Raw genomic sequence first — 20810 nt, forward strand, 5'->3', positions numbered from 1 at the left:
GCTACCCAAGCACGACTCACGCCCCGTCCTCGCAGCTTTACTACTGCCAGTACCTCGTCTCCTACCTTCCAAACTTTACAGAAGCTCTCCTACGAACCTTGCAGAACTAGCACTCCTGAAAGAAAGGATACTGCGGAAACATGGCTTAGCCACAGCCTGGGCGATGTTTCCGGAATGAGATTTTCACTCTGCAGCGGAGTGTGCGCTGATATGAAACTTCCTGGCTGCTTGGGTAGCTCAGTTGGTAGAGCACTTGCCCGTGAAAGGCAAAGGTCCCGAGTTCGAGTCTCGGTCCGGCACACAGTTTTAATCTGCCAGGAAGTTTCATGACAAATATTAATTATTCCTACTTAATCCTATTCATAAAATATAAACATATTTCATAAATTGTGGTTTGACAAAAGAGAATAGAAATATACACGTATTACAACACCACCTTCCTGGAAAGACCTGTAGGCCTGCATGGTACTACCCTAGTGGTCGACGTTCGAGCCATCATCTTGCTGCATCAATAACCTTCCCATCATCCACGTACTGCTTCCTGTGGAGTGCATCCTTCATTGGGCCAAACAGGTGGAAACCGGAAGCTGCGAGATTCGGGCTGCAGGGTGGTGAGGAAGAACTGTCCAATGCTGTTTTGTGAGCTCCTGTTGGGTGACACCTTGCATTTTCACGGAGAAGGAGGAGTTCGTTTGCATTTCTGAGGTAACGAACGCGCTGAAGTCGTTTCTTCAATTTCCTGAGCGTAGCTTTGGGAGAGCCAGGCCTAACAAAACTCTACCATCTGGTGAGCAAGATGTATGAGACAGGCGAAATTCCCTCAGACTTCAAGAAGAATATAATAATTCCAATCCCAAAGAAAGCAGGTGTTGACAGATGTGAAAATTACCGATCTGTCAGTTTAATAAGCCACAGCTGCAAAATAATAACGCGAATTCTTTACAGACGAATGGAAGAACTGGTAGAAGCTGACCTCGGGGAAGATCAGTTTGGATTCCGTAGAAATGTTGGAACACGTGAGGCAATACTGACCCTACGACTTATCTTAGAAGAAAGATTAAGAAAAGGCAAACCCACGTTTCTAGCATTTGTAGACTTAGAGAAAGCTTTTGACAATGTTGACTGGAATACTCTCTTTCAAATTCTGAAGGTGGCAGGGGTAAAATACAGGGAGCGAAAGGCTATTTACGATTTGTACAGAAACCAGATGGCAGTTATAAGAGTCGAGGGACATGAAAGGGAAGCAGTGGTTGGGAAGGGAGTGAGACAGGGTTGTAGTAGCCTCTCCCCGACGCTATTCAATCTGTATATTGAGCAAGCAATAAAGGACACAAAAGAAAAGTTCGGAGTAGGTATTAAAATCCATGGAGAAGAAATAAAAACTTTGAGGTTTGCCGATGACATTGTAATTCTGTCAGAGACAGCAAAGGACTTGGAAGAGCAGTTGAACGGAATGGACAGTGTCTTGAAAGGAGGGTATAAGATGAACATCAACAAAAGCAAAACGAGGATAATGGATTGTAGTCGAATTAAATCGGGTGATGCTGAGGGAATTAGATTAGGAAATGAGACACTTAAAGGAGTAAAGGAGTTTTGCTATTTGGGGAGGAAAATACTGATCATGGTCGAAGTAGAGAGGATATAAAATGTAGACTGGCAATGGCAAGGAAAGCATTTCTGAAGAAGAGAAATTTGTTAACATCGAATATTGATTTAAGTGTCAGGAAGTCGTTTCTGAAAGTATTTGTATGGAGTGTAGCCATGTATGGAAGTGAAACATGTACGATAAATAGTTTGGACAAGAAGAGAATAGAAGCTTTCGAAATGCGGTGCTACAGAAGAATGCTGAAGATTAGATTGTTACATCACATAACTAATGAGGAGGTATTGAATAGAATTGGGGAGAAGAGGACTTTGTGGCACAACTTGACTAGAAGAAGGTATCAGTTGGTAGGACATGTTCTGAGGCATCAAGGGATCACCAATTTGGTACTGGAGGGCAGCGTGGAGGGTAAAAATGTTAGAGGGAGATCAAGAGGTGAATACACTAAACAGATTCAGAAGGATGTAAGCTGCAGTAGATACTGGGAGATGAAGAAGCTTGCACAGGATAGAGTAGCATGGAGAACTGCATCAAACCAGTCTCAGGATTGAAGACCACAACAACAAAAACAGCACCAAAAATGGTTCAAATAGCTCTAAGAACTATGAGACTTAACATCTGGGGTCATCAGTCCCCTATACTTAGAACTACGTAAACCTAGCAAACCTAAGAACATCACACACATCCATGCCCGAGGCAGGATTCGAACCTGCGGTCGTAGCAGTAGCGCGGTTCCGGACTGACGCGCTTAGAAGCGTTCGGTCACAGCAGCCGGCGAGGGTAGCACAATCGCTTCAGAGTTGATAGTTGGACCATGAGGGAGGACATCAAACAGATTAACTCCTTCAGAGTACCACCTTCGTCGTGACTTGACCGGCTAATGATACGGCTTGGAACTGTTTCTGCGGAAGAGAGTTGGTACGACGCCGCTCCATGGGTTGCCGTTTCGTTTCCGGCTCGAAGAGATGAACCCGTATTTCATCGCATATGACGATATTCGACAAAAAATTGTCACGATCAGCCTCGTAACGCGCAAATTGTACCGCACAGATGGTCCTTCGTTGATCTTTAGTCTTCTGCTAGACTGCGAAGAACACAGCGAGCGCGCACCTTTGAGTGCTTCTCGCGTCCGTCGGCCGTCGTAATTTAATATATTATTATTATGTTGATTGTTGCCGACTTACGTGGTGGGCCTTAATAAAAATGATATTTCATTTTATTTTGATTAACAATTAAACGCTTTTGTGAAGTTCTCCCTTTTTTTTAACAATGTTAATCTTCAGTATAAATTATTTTTTACGTTAATGAATGTAAGACTCGCTGAATCTTAAAACAGGAGCACGTAAGTTGAACAATCGAATAAACTTTTCATATTAATTTCCTCGGCTAGTCAGCTCACTTTAAAGCAAAAAATCTTTAGTTATTAATGACAATTGCGGCGCACATACGCGCGAGAGTATTTTTTTCTTACCTCCGTTGACCATTGCATTGTAGTCGGAGTCCTGACTCTGGCTCTCGGCTGTTGTACTGAAAGTAAGAATCTTAAAGCTACGTAAGAAACTTCCTGGTAGATTAAAACTATGTGCCGGACCGAGAGTCGAAGTGGGGGCCTTTGCCTTTCGCGGGCAAGTGCTCTACCAACTGAGCTACCCAAGCACGACTCACGCCCCGTCCTTACAGCTTTACTTCTGCCAGTACCTCGTCTCCTACCTTCCAAACTTTACAGAAGCTCTCCTGCGAATCTTGCAGAACTAGCACTCCTGAAAGAAAGGATATTGCGGAGACATGGCTTAGCCACAGCCTGTGGAATGTTTCCAGAAAGGCAAAGCTCCCGAGTTCGAGTCTCGGTCCGGCACACAGTTTTAATCTGCCTGGAAGTTTCATATCAGTGCACACTCCGCTGCAGGGTGAAAATCTCATTCTTAAAGCTACGTATTTCCTGCAACTTAGGGCGGCTGTGGAGAAAATTGTATATTATGTTAATAGCGCGGGAGTTTCTCGCTTCCGCTAATTTTTATAAGTTAATATCGCCACATAATGGCGTCGTTGGCTGCATCGGCCGCTGCGATTGTTGCACTGTAAATTACTCGAATGCAGGTTAATTCAAGGAGGGCGGACATGAAATCGGGATTACCTCTTACAAATTAAAAGTGAACAATAATATTAAATCAGTACATGATATGCTTAATTAGTACAAATATGCTTACATTTGCCAGCACTCGCAAGATGTCCGTCTACACACAACCAAGACAAGAGAAGAAGTGAAGACGACTAAAAAATAAACAAAAGAGCGTATCTTATCGTCTCTTTATATCATTTTGTTATATTTTCTTTGCCCTCGAAACTTACACAGAGAAATTATTATTTTACAGGTACATGAGAAAATGTATATTATTCAATTTTTAAATGTCTCTTCTTTATAGATACTGTTTTTAAGTCTTTTCCTATTATTTCACTGGGGACGCTATATTGCCCCCCGAAATGTTTATGTCTTAAAAAATGTTCGTGTTTTTTGACATAAATATTTCCTGTTTCATGTCCACAGTGTCCACACGCAGATTTTTTTCTTTCACAGTCCACATATGTCACATCGTATGTTTTAGTCATTGTACTTAATAATGTTTGTTGCACACAAAGTAATACAGATGAAGTTATTTACATAACAATATAATATACAATTGGTTACGAATATAATCATGTACAAAAGAAAAGGACATAGAATACAATTGGTTTGACAGTTATGTTATGACCTTTTACATTGGTACATTCATTTTGTCTGCTTCTTTTTGGTGTTGCAGTTTTTGCAGAGTTCAAAGGTATACAATCACGAGTTAGTCTGTAATTCTTGAAGTCCCAGGGGTGTCAACCGTTCGCTCTCCATCTGGCGCGGCCGTAGGGAAACCCTGGGAAAAACCTCGGCGGAGCGACAGATTAACTGCTGTGGTTACTTTCACTTAATTCTTTCTGGGATGTCATTGGAGTACAGGATGTGCATACGTTACGAACAATTTTTTGTTGCACTATGCAAAGAAATGAGATCATTATAACAATTAATATATCGTCGTTATTGATTGCGGTGTCGTTGATGATCTGCGTCGCGACGTCTAGCTCGCGACGGCTCCGTTTGATGTGTTGGGTGCTCGGCGTTCGCGGCGGCTGCGGAGAGGTCAACGCCCGCTCGACGCCAGCATATCTCTCGCCGTCGTGGAACGCCAGAATCAGCTTATCGGTTGCACGGTTGGCGATGCGTTTCTGTCTCGGCCGGGCGTGGCGGAGTGGGATGATATCCGCCCCCCGCGCTTGTTGGCAGGAGTCAGCTCAGCTACGCATCTCCGACGTAGTACATGAAACATAAACGCAACCAACGTAATTTTTCCCTCCCGCTGCAGATGGTTGCGCTAGTGGGAAAGAAGCATTTATTAGTGCGGCAGTTGTTGTTAAGTTTTCGCCAGTTTCCGAGTGTCAAGCCAGCATTGTCTTGCAGAATACATAACATGGATCTTCTCCCGTGAATGCAGTTTTGATGCGATACTGTTTCTATTACACGTCAGTTTTTTTTGGTAAAATTGTTTGTTTTCGCCGCACTCGCAGGTACTGGTGAGTGTCCCAATACGAGCTTAGCACAAACACTCGCCGTTTCTGCGGTTTTGCAACAGTCCACGCATCGCATTTCTATCTCGCGTTATTGTACTCACTGAAATTACAGTCTGTCCCAAAAATGTTGACTGTGGGTTCACTTCACGTTAACAGTTCACATTTATAAGCAAATTCACAGTTTTTCGTGCGTAATATTGGCGTTTGGCGTCTTTACTGCTGTTGAACGTTCAATACTAGCACTTCACTTTCCGTATCACAGTTTCACCTTCACAGTTTTTCACACTGCTTAAAGTAACTGTTCCGATTAATTCACAAACGCTAATGCATTTCATTCGGCCTGAACTGGATTTTGGATCGTGCTGTATTTTACCAGTCTCTCGCACTAATTACCTCGTCCATTTTCCACTTACAGAGTCGTACTTGCCTTCAGACTTTTGACTATACGATTGTATTTCCGTCTTATCTGAGGTAAGTCCCCATGTCATGTCTGCCTATTCACTGTGTACTTGCCCTCCAGAGCCAGGCTCGACTTAACAAAACTTTACCTCTCGCATTATTTTACACGTTTTGTAATCTAGGCCTAGCGTGCAAGTTCCTAGATTAGTGTTAGATTTGTGACTTTTGTTTACACGATAAATTCGTGCAAATCTCTGCCTTAGCAGATGGCAATATATTTTAACAGTGCTTTGCGTTAGTCGCGTTTACTGATTTGCTTTGTACCTTGTCCACAACACATGAGGTACCTTGGGTGATGTACACCCTGCACTAATGTTGTTTAGTAAATTATGATTGATCATATTTCAGGATCGGTATAGACATAAATACATGGAATAACATATACACTATAATATTGAATTTAATAAGTTTCATTACTACTACAGTTCAAAAATATTCATGACACACTAATGTAAAATTCTTTCATCATTACATGCTGTTGAATTTTTTTCAAATATTTTTAAAGCATTTTTAAAAATGAAATTTGTAAAATATTTTTTAACCTAAGTTCATTTTTCTTTAAAATGCAATTGCTTAAAAATACTGTTATTCCATAACATCTACAAAATTGAATAGTACTAATCCTGTGTGCCTCATTATCTTTACCAGTTACACAGAAAAAAATACACTATAAACTTAACCTACTACTCGCGTATGAAAAGTTGCTCTAATGAGCGAACGACTTTATGTCTTTGTAAGTATTTTTCTTATTTCCTTCGTAACTGCCTCCTTCTTTGACCACGGGATGGTGTAGTTTTCGTGACAGAAAGTATCGTGAGGTACCACTTCTATGTTATATGTGTAGCCCTCGATAACACCAGGTTTTTCCGAAAACACGTTCTCATAATCTGTAAGTAGCTGAGTCAATTCGTTTTGTTGTGCATCAGTCAAACGTTCTGACTCACTGACTTTCATGGCTATCAGTTTCCCTTTTTTCTCTCTGTCTTCAGTAATTAACTCTTTATAATATGCTTGTCTTGAATTTAAGTCAGAATATAAATTCATTACCTGTATTCCTTCGAATATCGACTGAAAGCTCCGGCAATATTTACCGTGCACTTCCCGTGTCCTCAACAATGGCAAAATTACACGTCTACCCTCATTCATACGGGTTACTTCAGAAGGATGTAGGTTGCAGTAGGTACTGGGAGATGAAGAAGCTTGCACAGGATAGAGTAGCATGGAGAGCTGCATCAAACCAGTCTCAGGACTGAAGACCACAACAACAACAACAACTTCACCGCACAAGAGGTCGATTTTTGCGTCCCTTTGGCGTAAAAATTCCATCCCCAGGTTGCAAGCAACACACGAATAGGAACGAGCTTTTCATTGTTTCATTGCCTACCGTAAACTCGAATTGCACCTGGTGCTTTATGATATGAGATTGTACACCTACTGCACCTGTTACACGACAATTCTTCGCTGGCAATACTGGTAATATATTATTTTGACTCAAGTACTTATAAAAATTTGCACTCATGACATTGGTTGACCCACTGGTATCGACTATTATCTGTATGTATATATCTGCTTGCAATATAGCCTGCACAACACTTTTGTCGGTTCGGTTACATTTCTGCGGCATGTCTACAAGTTCCTTTTCTATATTTATTCCCTCATTGTATCTCAGCATACAAAGTTTATGGCTGTCATCCGTGAATGTGCCCTCACTACACCATCCTGCAGCCAACAATGGAGAGCGTATTTTGGCTGTCTTTAGTTTAACGTATGAGCATTAGTGGGTTGACAGTTGTCTGTCTCTTCCACTAACCTCACATTATGGTTCTGGTTGTTGTTGTTGCTACTGTTGGGTTGGCCGCCCTGCCTCCTCGATGGTGAATTTTGATACTGTGTATGGCTCTGGTCTTGCGGTGGTCGGTTGTAACTTCCTGACATGTCCTGTGATGGACCTGGGTTGGCGTTCCATTGTGGCGCTGTGTTTTGTTGCCACTGTGGTGTCGGTTCATTACAACCACGCCACTGGTTTCGTTTGTTCCGCCATTGCGGATTGCCGTTACCATTATATCCATTAGACACGCGTCCATCATGATGTCTCTTCCGATTTTGACGATTATAACCGTTGCCGTTATAACCATTCCCATTGTTTGTGCCTCGATTCTGTTGCCTGTGCTCTTGCCTATTCCCGTTACCATTTGGTACAAGTTACTACCGTTTCTGTTGCTGCCATTGTAATCGGCTTTTTGTTGATTACAGCTTTCATGGTTCCACTTGTTTTCGGTTTTCATGTCTTCGATAAATAAGTCAACAGAATCCACTATTTCCATGAATTGTTCTATATCATATTCCGGCACATTATGAAATACACTCCTGGAAATGGAAAAAAGAACACATTGACACCGGTGTGTCAGAGCCACCATACTTGCTCCGGACACTGCGAGAGGGCTGTACAAGCAATGATCACACGCACGGCACGGCGGACACACCAGGAACCGCGGTGTTGGCCGTCGAATGGCGCTAGCTGCGCAGCATTTGTGCACCGCCGCCGTCAGTGTCAGCCAGTTTGCCGTGGCATACGGAGCTCCATCGCAGTCTTTAACACTGGTAGCATGCAGCGACAGCGTGGACGTGAACCGTATGTGCAGTTGACGGACTTTGAGCGAGGGCGCATAGTGGGCATGCGGGAGGCCGGGTGGACGTACCGCCGAATTGCTCAACACGTGGGGCGTGAGGTCTCCACAGTACATCGATGTTGTCGCCAGTGGTCGGCGGAAGGTGCACGTGCCCGTCGACCTGGGACCGGACCGCAGCGACGCACGGATGCACGCCAAGACCGTAGGATCCTACGCAGTGCCGTAGGGGACCGCACCGCCACTTCCCAGCAAATTAGGGACACTGTTGCTCCTGGGGTATCGGCGAGGACCATTCGCAACCGTCTCCATGAAGCTGGGCTACGGTCCCGCACACCGTTAGGCCGTCTTCCGCTCACGCCCCAACATCGTGCAGCCCGCCTCCAGTGGTGTCGCGACAGATGTGAATGGAGGGACGAATGGAGACGTGTCGTCTTCAGCGATGAGAGTCGCTTCTGCCTTGGTGCCAATGATGGTCGTATGCGTGTTTGGCGCCGTGCAGGTGAGCGCCACAATCAGGACTGCATACGACCGAGGCACACAGGGCCAACACCCGGCATCATGGTGTGGGGAGCGATCTCCTACACTGGCCGTACACCACTGGTGATCGTCGAGGGGACACTGAATAGTGCACGGTACATCCAAACCGTCATCGAACCCATCCTTCTACCATTCCTAGACCGGCAAGGGAACTTGCTGTTCCAACAGCACAATGCACGTCCGCATGTATCCCGTGCCACCCAACGTGCTCTAGAAGGTGTAAGTCAACTACCCTGGCCAGCAAGATCTCCGGATCTGTCCCCCATTGAGCATGTTTGGGACTGGATGAAGCGTCGTCTCACGCGGTCTGCACGTCCAGCACGAACGCTGGTCCAACTGAGGCTCCAGGTGGAAATGGCATGGCAAGCCGTTCCACAGGACTACATCCAGCATCTCTACGATCGTCTCCATGGGAGAATAGCAGCCTGCATTGCTGCGAAAGGTGGATATACACTGTACTAGTGCCGACATTGTGCATGCTCTGTTGCCTGTGTCTATGTGCCTGTGGTTCTGTCAGTGTGATCATGTGATGTATCTGACCCCAGGAATGTGTCAATAAAGTTTCCTCTTCCTGGGACAATGAATTCACGGTGTTCTTATTTCAATTTCCAGGAGTGTATCTTTTAATTTCAGTGGGCTACTTCATTTTAATTAATCTGATTATGTCACGATCGGACATGGGCTCGTCCCAGTACCTGGTTTTGTTTATATACTTTTCAAAATATTTGCGTAACGTTCCCACCTTAGGATTGTACATTTCTGGACTGTACAACTGCTTGCGTAGTCTTTCCTGGACGCTATCGGACCAGAATTTTTGCAAGAATGCGCCTTCAAACTGTTTCATCGTTAGACATTTTTCGGACATGTCGGTGGCCCACAGTGCCGCGTCACCTTGAATAAAGGAGACCACGAACTGTATTCTTTGTCTTTCCGTCCATGTCCTGGAAACACATTCCTGAAGCTCTTAATGAATACCACAGGGTGGGCATTTTGTTTTTCGCTATTGAAACGTTGGAATGTCCTGTGTTTTGTCACATTGTCCTCCTTTTTGCACATCTGATTGCTACCTTCTGTGGCATTCATTACTTCATGATGTGCGCTGCACGGTATCGCATATTGTTCGTGCCCATAATTCACATTAGGTTGCGGTTGCGCACTTGCACCCTGCATACCGTCAGCGTTATTATAGTAATCAGTACGCAGAATCGGATTCATTATCTGTCCGCCACTGTTTACATTGCTTTCCAACACAGTCTCCGCGCGACCTCCTGTTGCCAATTCGGCAACTCCGTTGTCACACGGGATATGATCAGTGTTAATTCGGCATGTAGTGCGGCAGCGCTAGCGTCAATATTTACACTCGCGGCCGCAGTCGCTTATTCTACAGCTGTTTTTACGTCGCTTTCAATCTTTGCAGATATCTCGCGATCCTTCACTTCTAGCCATTCATAAAATTCTTTTTCGACTTTTTGAGCTTGCACTTCCAAATATGTATCAATGCTTTTCGTGCATCTATCTCCACATTATCCACGCGGTTGGTTAAAGTCTGGACATTGTCTTCAAGCCTAGCCTGCGATATCTGTAATTTTTTGCATCTCGCCTGCTAAACTATACACAATTTCGGATATTTCTTTACAAGCGTCCCGCATCTCGGCAAGTTCGTTTTCGATACTGCCTAGTTTCGTTTCACTTCGCTGCTCTTGCTCTCCGAGCTTTTGCGTAAATTCTTTCCCTTGCTCACTGAGCTTTTGCGTAAGTTCTTCCCCTTGCTCATGTAACATTTGAGCCAGTTTTTCGTCTCTTTGTTGCCCTTGCTCATGGAGCTTTTGTGTTAATTTTTTCTCCTGCTCATGTAGCATCTGAGCCAGTTTTTCGTCTCTTTCGTTTCCCTCTGTTCTGACATCCTTTCTTCTTCCCTTTCTTTCTGTTCTCTTTGTTGTTCTTGCTCAAAGAGCATCTGAACAAATTTCTGATCTCTCTCCCTATCTCTTTCTTCTAACCTGCGCAGAAATTCTGCAAATGGGTCTGCAATCGGTGAGCATACTGGTGCCCTGCTTAATCTAGCACTCGATTGGCCTCCCTGCCCAGGCAGTGGAGTTGTTATTATATTCCCATTCTGCTGTGGAGCATCATTTACCGTCCACCGGTCCTCGGCCCCCGCTCCAGAAATTATGTTATCCGAGGCGGTAGCTTGGGATTCGTTTACGTTTTGCAATTGATCCCCACTTTCATGTTAACAGAATTTTGTTCGTCTGGTACGGATGCTTTAGGTTGTCCTATCCTACCCATGATAAATTCACTTTAAGCCACTGACAAATCTTTAACACTGATACACAAACGAATAATTATCCCCTCCTAAAATAAACATATAAATAAACAAATACACACAATTTAATTTGCACTTTACTTACTATTTTTTCACCGAAGGTATCTCATGTGCACATGGGTTCGATATTCCGCACAGAGCTACACAGGATACTTGCACATTAGGCCTTACCTTTGTTACTTCTCTTTCTCGTAATCCTTTTTCTTTTCTACACTTTTTCTTCTCCAGATCTCCTCAGGGTATGGTTTTGTTATTGTACATGTAAAAGAATTCATATAGGCATTAATATTTTACACCCATTAGACACATACATAATTACATTAATTACAATAGAATCATATTGATCGGGCCCCAAAGTTGCGGCGCCATTCTCGCGTCCGTCGTAATTTAATATATTATTATTATGTTGATTGTTGCCGACTTACGTGGTGGGCCTTAATAAAAATGATAGGGTAAACGATCCTATTATTGGCACCCCACCAGTAATTGGCACCCTGCTAAGAAACATTTTGTAATAAAGAAAGTTTTAAGATGGTAGTGCTGTTATAGAAACAGATGAAGACCTCTGTTTCCGCTTGTTGCGCTGCATTTGTTTCAACGCCTTCTGGGAACTGGTTTGGCGGGAAGCTGACCTGAAGTCGATTGTTGTGAAGTTCCCTGTGCAAGAAAGGATTTTCTAAGAGGTAAGTTAAGAAATACTGCCGTATATTAAGTGCTGTAACTGTGTGGACATCTCATATTTCAAAATTATGATACCATGGTTATCAAATACAATCAGTATGGAGTTACTGGAATAATTGAAACATTCTAACCTCAAAAGTGTAGAAGTTTAAGCTGTGCCAATAACTGGATTTTGAAAAGCCTGTAATTCTAACTATTGGCACCAGGTGCCGACAACTGGTATTTTGCATTGATTCACTTTCATAGTGAAATTCATTTTAATCTTGATAAGAATGGGAAATAAATGTAGCTGTAAAAACAGAAACTTCCAATGATAACTGTAACCAGTAAATGGCACCGTGCCAACAACTAGAAAATTGTGTGCCAATAACTGGAAAATTATGTACCAATGACTGGAAAATTATTAAGCAATAATTGGCATTGATTTTAACATTTTTCTGCATCTCTTTCATTATAGAAGTAAACTGAATGAAATATGGGTCCTAGGCGAAAGATTCATACAGTGAAGAAAGCCTTCAGGAAGCAATCCAAGAAGTAAAGAAAGGCATCTCATTCAAAGCAGCATCCAGAATGTACGGGATTCCCAGATCAACATTACAATTCCAGCTGAGTAATAAATATACCAAATCATCCCATGGGCCAGCGCCTATACTGACCACAGAGGAGGAAAACACCCTTGTTTGGTGAGTATTGCTACCCCTGTAGATTGACTCATTGACAAATTACAAGCTAATTCATTACATCTGACAATATTCTTAATTATCTTTTCAGGTGGATCTTTGAATGTGCTCAGAAGGGATTCCCACGGCGAAAACAAGATATTCAGGCAAGCGTGCGAGAATTTCTTCATAACAGTAAACGTCCTAATCCTTTTAAGGATGACACCCCTGGTAACAAATGGTATTCTGCCTTTTTAAAAAGGCATCCGGAAGTTTCTGAAAGAACACCTGAGGGTGTAACTGCTGCAAGTGCTTGTGTTAGTAAACAAGACGTGAGAGGATGGTTTACGTCCACAGAAGACCTCCTTAAGGAGGAGAATGTATTTGATGTGCTGTCATGTCCAAGCCGTATTTTCAATGGCGATGAAACTAATTTTGTTCTGTGCCCTAAGAAAGATATTGTACTTGCACCCACGGGCTTTAAAAATCTCTATGAAGTAGAGAAAGGTCCAGCCAAAGCTACTCTCACTGTCATGTGCACATTCTCAGCAGATGGAAAGATGTGCCCTCCAATGATAATTTACCCCTATCAGAGAATTCCTACCAAAGTTATCAGCAAGGTTCCTGAAAAGTGGGGCATCGGGAGAAGCGACAGTGGATCGATGATATCTGAAGTTTTCTTCGAGTTCATTTCTCCTACGACCAGTAATTCTGTTTGTTTATGGTCATAAAACCCATTTAACATACCACTTGAGCGAGCTGTGTAAAGATCTTAAAATTATTCTGACATCTTTGTATCCCAATTTTACACGAATATTACAGCCTGCTGATGTTGCTGTCTTCAGACCTCTCAAAAGTGAATGGAAGAATGCTGCATTCTCATTGCAAACAAACAACGGTGGAAAAGCTATAACTAAAGAGGACTTTGCACCAATCTTGAAAGAAATGATTGAAAAAATCGACCTTGAAAACACAATTAAAAATGGTTTCAGAGCTATCGGGTTGTACCCATGGAACCCAAGTAACACTGATTTCTCAAAGCGCTTGGGTAGTAATGTTTCTGACCGCAATAATATTACCAGCAACAGCAGGAAGTCAGAAATCCTGCCTCTTCCATACGACACTTTCGTTCAGGTTGTTGGAGAAGATAAAATAAATGAATTTGAGACTATACAGAATATGACAGAAAACGCTCATGGAGAAGATTTCTTTCTTCTATATTGGCTATGGAAATGTTATCAAAATGAAAAACAAAAACAGGAACAGAAAGCTACTCAAATCACGCCGTATGCCAACGTGTCCCTTTCTGATGAAAATTTGAACATTTCAAATCCACAACATGCCTCGAGTGAAGAAGCTAGCCAGAGTTCATCAGGAAGAGATGCCACAGAAAATACGCCTATAGTAAATAAAACTCCAACCAAATGCATAAACGAAGTGCTTCTTTGGTCAGAAACGCCAAAAAGGAAAGGAAAGCGACAAGTGGAACGAGTCCCATTTGTTTTAACCTCAAGAAAGTGGAATAACCTGCACGAAGAAAAGGTGAAAATGAGGGAGGATGCCATGAAACAGAAAGAAAAACGAAAGCAGGGAAGAGAAGAGAAGAAAATGAAAAAGCAAGCTACTCAACAAATTAATAAAAAGAAGAAAATGAAGAGAGATACCAGCATTCGGACAGAGCTGACATCCCAAGCTAAGCATTCAGAGGTTGAGAACGCTCCAGCTTCTACAAGTGGTTGCATGAGGACTAAAGAAAAAGAGTTTCATGGAATGTGCTTCAAATGTACAAGAAGTGTTTCTTCCAAGAAGGGATATGAATGTAATAGCTGTAAAAAACTTTTCCACTCTACATGCATACCCAGTGGACATCAAATACATATCCCAGATGATTCAGATGATGATTTCTTTGTATGCCATAATTGTTACGTGGTACATGATAGTGACAATACTGATGCCTTTGATGATGAAAGTGATTTCTCAGAATCGGTGGAATAAATTCTTACTGCTTGCATCACGCAAAGGCCTGTGAATAGCAGTTATTCAGGAATAGTACTCACACAAAGGAAAGGACTGAGAACAAACTCAGTTTGGTGTTTCTGTAATTCATTTGTTCTATTTGTATAGAGTGTTATGTAATTTTACTGAATTAATAAATTGATTCTCAGTTTTTCTTTATTTTCTTAATTTTCACCTTCCATTGCATTACCAAGCATTAGAAACAGCTTGTGATAGCTAGTTGTTAGTAATAATATTATTAATAATAAGTGAAGTCGTTATAAATTGGGGGTGCCAATGACTGGTAATGTGCATGCCAACTACTGGAAAATTGTGCCAATAACTGGTAAAATTTTACATATTTTTAAGCAACTTATTTAACATGGAAAATAAAGTATAATACTTTCGTAATTGTGGTATAATGTTACTTTAATATTCTAGTATGTTTTATGTTAGAATTATACATCAAGCAAGGAAAGTATTGAGGATACATAATTTACCCTACAAACATGTTCTTAAAGTGCCAATAATTGGATGGTTTACCCTATTTCATTTTATTTTGATTTACAATTAAACGCTTTTGTGAAGTTCTCCCTATTTTTAACAATATTAATCTTCAGTACAAATTATTTTTTACGTTAATGAATGATAGACTCGCTGAATCTTAAAACATGAGCACATAAGTTGAACAATGGAATAAATATTTCGTATTAATTTCCTCAGCTAGTCAGTTCACTTTAAAGCAAAAAATCTTTAGTTATTAATTACAATTGCGGCCCACACACGCGCGAGAGTATTTTTTCTTACCTCCGTTAACCATTGCATTGTAGTCGGAGTCCTGGCTCTGGCTCTCGGCTGTTGTACTGAAAATAAGAATCTTAAAGCTACGTATTTCCTGCAACTTAGGGCGGCTGTGGAGAAAATTGTATATTATGTTAATAGCGGGCGAGTTTTTCGCTTCCGCTAATTTTTATAAGTTAATATCGCCACATAATGGCGTCGTTGGCTGCGTCGGCCGCTGCGATCGTTGCACTGTAAATTACTCGAATGCAGGTTAATTCAAGGAGACGGACATGAAATCTGGATCACCTCTTACAAATTAAAAGTGAACAAAAATATTAAATCAGTATGTTATTGTTGTTGTGGTCTTCAGTCCTGAGACTGGTTTGATGCAACTCTCCATGCTACTCTATCCTGTGCAAGCTTCTTCATCTCCCAGTATCTACTGCAGCTTACATCCTTCTGAATCTGTTTAGTGTATTCATCTCTTGATCTCCCTCTAACATTTTTACCCTCCACGCTGCCCTCCAGTACCAAATTGGTGATCCCTTGATGCCTCAGAACATGTCCTACCAACTGATCCCTTCTTCTAGTCAAGTTGTGCCACAAAGTCTTCTTCTCCCCAATTCTATTCAATACCTACTCATTAGTTATGTGATGTAACAATCTAATCTTCAGCATTCTTCTGTAGCACCGCATTTCGAAAGCTTCTATTCTCTTCTTGTCCAAACTATTTATCGTACATGTTTCACTTCCATACATGGCTACACTCCATACAAATACTTTCAGAAACGACTTCCTGACACTTAAATCAATATTCGATGTTAACAAATTTCTCTTCTTCAGAAACGCTTTCCTTGCCATTGCCAGTCTACATTTGATAACCTCTCTACTTCGACCATCATCAGTTATTTTGCTCCCCAAACAGCAAAACTCCTTTACTATTTTAAGTGTCTCATTTCCTAATCTATTTCCCTCAGCATCACCCGATTTAATTCGACTACATTCCATTATCCTCGTTTTGCTTTTGTTGATGTTCATCTTATACCCTCCTTTCAAGACACTGTCCATTCCGTTCAACTGCTCTTCCAAGTCTCTCTCTCTGACAGAATTACGTCATCGGCGAACCTCAAAGTTTTTATTTCTTCTCCATGGATTTTAATACCTACTCAGAATTTTTCTTTTGTTTCCTTTACTGCTTGCTCAATATACAGATTGAATAACATCGGGGATAGGCTACAACCCTGTCTCACTCCCTTCCCAACCACTGCTTCCCTTTCATGCCCCTGCTTAATTGGTACAAATATGCCTACATTTGCCAGCACTCGCAAGATGTCCATCTACACGCAACCAAGACAAGAGAAGAAGTGAAGACGACTAAAAAATTAACAAAAGAGCGTATCTTGTCGTCTCTTTATATCATTTTGTTATATTTCTTTGCCCTCGAAACTTACACAGAGAAATTATTATTTTACGAGTACATGAGAAAAATGAATATTATTCAATTTTTAAATGTCTCTTCTTTATAAATACTGATTTTTAAGTCTTTTCGTATTATTTCAATGGGGACGCTATACGCTCTGACTGGTGGACGAGTGTATCTGCAATACCAGCAGAGACGTGCACTCGTGCTGCGAGGTGTTTGTTTGTGATCCAGCTGTCACCTCAAATGAGAGTGTTCGCACATTGCTACATTGCAGGAGTCACAGCTGTGGGCAACCGGCCGGCACGTGGGAGATCGGACATGTTAGCGTGGCCTTGTTGCGATAATAGCAGAAGGCTCGCTCAACGACTCACCGTGCTTTCGTTCACAGCCGTGTCTCCTTAGACATTCTCCAAGGGCCTATGAACATCTGCGATGCTTTAGTTTTCCGCCAAAAGAAACTGAATAACAGCTCTCTGCTTGGATTGCACCTCCGTTATAGCCGCTACTTTGAAAGTAACGCTTAGCGCAGCCACCTATCGGAACTCCATGAAACGGGAATATTCCACAACGTCCCACGACAAATTCCGAATTTTTTGAACAGAAATTGCCCGAGAAAAGAATGTGTTTCATTACTTATTGAACGACTCTCTTAAGTGGTAATATATGGATTTGGATTACCAGTTCCTCCATTTGCTTTACAATCGAAGAAAAAGTTGGTTGCAATCGGGGGACTGAAGCTAATTTTAAATATGTATCTGCTACAATACATAGTAGGTAAAAATTTTAAAGTCTAAAGTGTGTATGTGTATATATTACTATATGTAATGCCCGACATCTACAATAGTTTATCTGGCGACGTCCTCTCTATCTCGCTGTTGCTTTCATAGAATCAGATCAGTGAGTTCGCGCAGGGAGAGCCTGAGAGAAGACACACAGATTCGTTAAGTGTATACCAAATGGAAATCACGAAACGACGCCGTTGCTTGAGATAAACTGCTCGTACAATGAGGCCGTAATTCAAAGACGGCTACGTACAAGCTCATCAGTATTCCAGCGGACGGCTGCCTACTGAACGCATCATTCTGCGCATGCGTAAACTGCTGCCTCAGCAGCATTGGAGATAATTTGTGTCGCCGTGGTCAGTGTTGCTTCTCTTAGCACGACAGTCTGTTAACAGGTACGTCCGACTTGTGTGTGTGCGTGTGTTTGTTTGTCTTTCTTTTTTAGATAGATTTATCGAAGTTCTCGAGGTAAATTTTAACTATAACTCCTAAGAAAAGCACAGCTTGATTCTTATTGCGGCACCTCCCGCCGGAGGTTCGAATCCTCCCTCGGGCATGGATATGAGTGTTGTCCTTAGCGTAAGTTAGTTTAAGTAGTGTGTAAGTCTAGGGACCGATAACCTCAGCAGTTTGGTCCCTCAGGAATTCACACATATTTTTACATTTCGATTCTTACTGCACTTGTCGTATACTTGCTTCATGTCGAAATTACCATCTGCCATAAACTTACAGTACTGGTTACGAAATCGTATTAAAATTACAGTATCCGACAATGTTTACCTAGGCCTCCCCTGCTAACATACTACTCTCAGGTATTAACTTCTATTTTTTCGAGTCTCATAGCTCATTTGATTAATAAGAGTGGATACTGAATTGTACTATGTCTATCAACAGCCGCGCGGGGTAGCCGCGCGGGGTAGCCGCGCGGTCTGGGCGCATTTTCACGGTCCTTGCGGCTCCCCCCGTCGGAGGTTCGAGTCCTCCCTCGGGCATGGGTGTGTCTTGTCCATAGCGTAAGTTAGTTTAAGTTAGATTAAGTAGTGTGTAGGCTTAGGGACCGATGACCTCAGCAGTTTGGACCCATAAGACCTTATCACGAATTTTTCTATCAATAGTTGCAAAATTGAATGCCACTCGAAATAGCTAAGCACTAAAGCGATTTGAGTGAGTTTCAGTTTAAAATTAGGATCACAATGTATTTGCCTAATTACACTGTGTCTGATATAAAAGGAAAGAAAGTTGCATCCATAACTTCTTCGGTCATGCTTCATAATGGAGCATTACAACGATCAAACGAAGCTTTGTGCTCGTAAGATGTACTTTTTCTCGCGGAGTATGTGAAGATATAAAATCTTGGACCGTCAAATTCCTGCAAAGGTATCAAAGAAATGTGCTAAAGTTGAACGGTATGGCGTTCCTAATCGACTCCGTCATTATGTGTAGCCCTGCTACTAAGAAGAAACGTATTTGATCTTGTCCCTACTTTATACGACATAGACACAGAATTAGCTACGGCTGTTGTAAGTGGTACTATATGTAGAGTGAAAATCAATAACTGTCTAAGCGTCAAAAGAATCATTCCGAATTATTCAGTACCTTTTTTTTTTTTTTGGGCAAAAGTATTTCAATGAAAAAATCTCAACAATATTTTTTATTTATTGTCTACAGTAAGAATCACACTACTGTAAAAATGTTTTAAGTTCCCTTCGTTTTATCAATGAAAATAAATATTTTATTGTGAAAAACGCAGAAATCGCTAAATGCCGTACAGGTATCGGCAAAAACGAGGTAAGTGCGAATGAAAGAAATTTCAAACATTTATTAGTTTTGTTAATAATAAACATTATACAGATAGAGTATCCTGTGATGAAATTATTTTTAACTCTTCCGTTAATTTTATAGAGCACAAAGCAATTTTAATTGATTAACTGGCCGAAAAATGTTCTATTAGCTAGTTTCAAACACGGCAGCATCTGTTGCGAATCCCTTTTCTTTTCACCTGACTATTTGTTTTTACATTGTTGTGTCGCTAAAATAAATTCTTCATTATGTCAGTGGTAATCCTTTTTTTGAGAATCTTGTAGGTGCTCCAGTCTTCAAATTCGTTAAACACAGTTCTCATCTTGACGACACCAGGTGCATTTTTTTTCACTCGAATCCAACAACATTTGGAAATATTTATTTTCGTTGTGTTAATATATGTATCGACTGTCGCAAATGGATTATTAGGCATCGCATTCTCCATAAGTTTTACAATCTGCTTAGGTACTTGGCACTCTGACATTTTTTCAGCTTCTTACGTCTTTCAATCTGGGCAAAAGCTCCGTCACTCGCTGCAAAAAATTAGCCAGCTACGAGCATCTGGTATTTAGTCACACTGCACTGAAGGTCACATGCCTCAGCATGCCAATTTGCCTACCAAAATTTGCTTTCATTCCAGGGTCTCTCCGCCCCATGGGCGGACGATCCAGGTAAGGGAAATATTTACCAGCCCCACAACTAACGTTCCTGAACTCTCCCAATTGTGCCTCACAGGCGGATAACCCAGCTTATTCTTTCAGTTCTTTCACATGATATGTTTAGTTACCTTGAGCGCTGCAGCTTACCTAATGTTTCAGTGCGTCTGCTTAGAAGAATTTGGAGTAAATAACATTGTTCATAAAATCACAACAACGAACTTACTTGTTTTTAAGTAAAGTTTCACTTCGTGTCAGTATGGTTATCTTTGTTTATGAGCGACAGTTTTACTTGTTTGAAATATTTTCTGTGCATTGATATGTACTTTAAACAGAATCAGTTTTGATTTGATTTTGTATGGCTCACTCATTTCCTATTGTTTCTTGTTTGTTTGCTAATTTGTGTTGGTAGGTAACTCCTCGTTTTGCATCTCTTTTCAATACAGTTAAGAGGAAAGTTCTAGCGCGTTATGATTCCCAACTCATGCCGTTTATTTAGCAATGGCTGGAAAAATACCCGGAAATGTGTCTAACAGAAACAGGCTATGCAAATGATGGAAGAGATATTTTTTTGAAGAGTCTAACTCTTAAGGTGACCAAGCGATTCATATGTTCCTGCTGAAAACGATCTGTTAATGGTAGAACTTGACATAGGCCCAGAAATGGCCGTAAACGAATTGGATAAAATGGTTCAAATGGCTCTGAGCACTATGGGACTCAACTGCTGAGGTCATTAGTCCCCTAGAACTTAGAACTAGTTAAACCTAACTAACCTAAGGACATCACAAACATCCATGCCCGAGGCAGGATTCGAACCTGCGACCGTAGCGGTCTTGCGGTTCCAGACTGCAGCGCCTTTAACCGCACGGCCACTTCGGCCGG

At 41.6% G+C, this 20810-nt stretch overlaps 1 protein-coding gene and 1 non-coding gene across 7 annotated transcripts in view; both read left to right on the forward strand.

Annotated features, from left to right (window-relative positions):
• The window catches only part of LOC124595264 (clavesin-2-like), a 126153-nt gene that overhangs the window by 14069 nt on the left and 91274 nt on the right, over positions 1 to 20810 (forward strand). For 2 of the 6 annotated variants that reach the window (XM_047133929.1, XM_047133937.1), the window contains exons 1-3: positions 3913 to 3975; positions 12288 to 12513; positions 12602 to 14659. The exons of 1 other annotated variant lie outside the window; for it this stretch is intronic. In XM_047133929.1, coding sequence (XP_046989885.1) covers positions 13435 to 14484 — 1050 coding nt within the window. In that variant the 5' untranslated portion in view covers positions 3913 to 3975; positions 12288 to 12513; positions 12602 to 13434 and the 3' untranslated portion in view covers positions 14485 to 14659. Of the gene's footprint in view, positions 1 to 3912; positions 3976 to 11543; positions 11833 to 12287; positions 12514 to 12601; positions 14660 to 17806; positions 17868 to 20810 lie in introns of those variants that run through there. 3 more of the 6 variants (XM_047133932.1, XM_047133931.1, XM_047133933.1) reach the window with 3 other exon arrangements.
• On the forward strand, positions 226 to 300 carry Trnas-uga. Its single transcript has one exon. It is a non-coding gene; the product is annotated as a tRNA-Ser (tRNA).

Source organism: Schistocerca americana, chromosome 2 (assembly GCF_021461395.2).
Source record: "Schistocerca americana isolate TAMUIC-IGC-003095 chromosome 2, iqSchAmer2.1, whole genome shotgun sequence".
Classification (NCBI taxonomy): domain Eukaryota; kingdom Metazoa; phylum Arthropoda; class Insecta; order Orthoptera; family Acrididae; genus Schistocerca; species Schistocerca americana.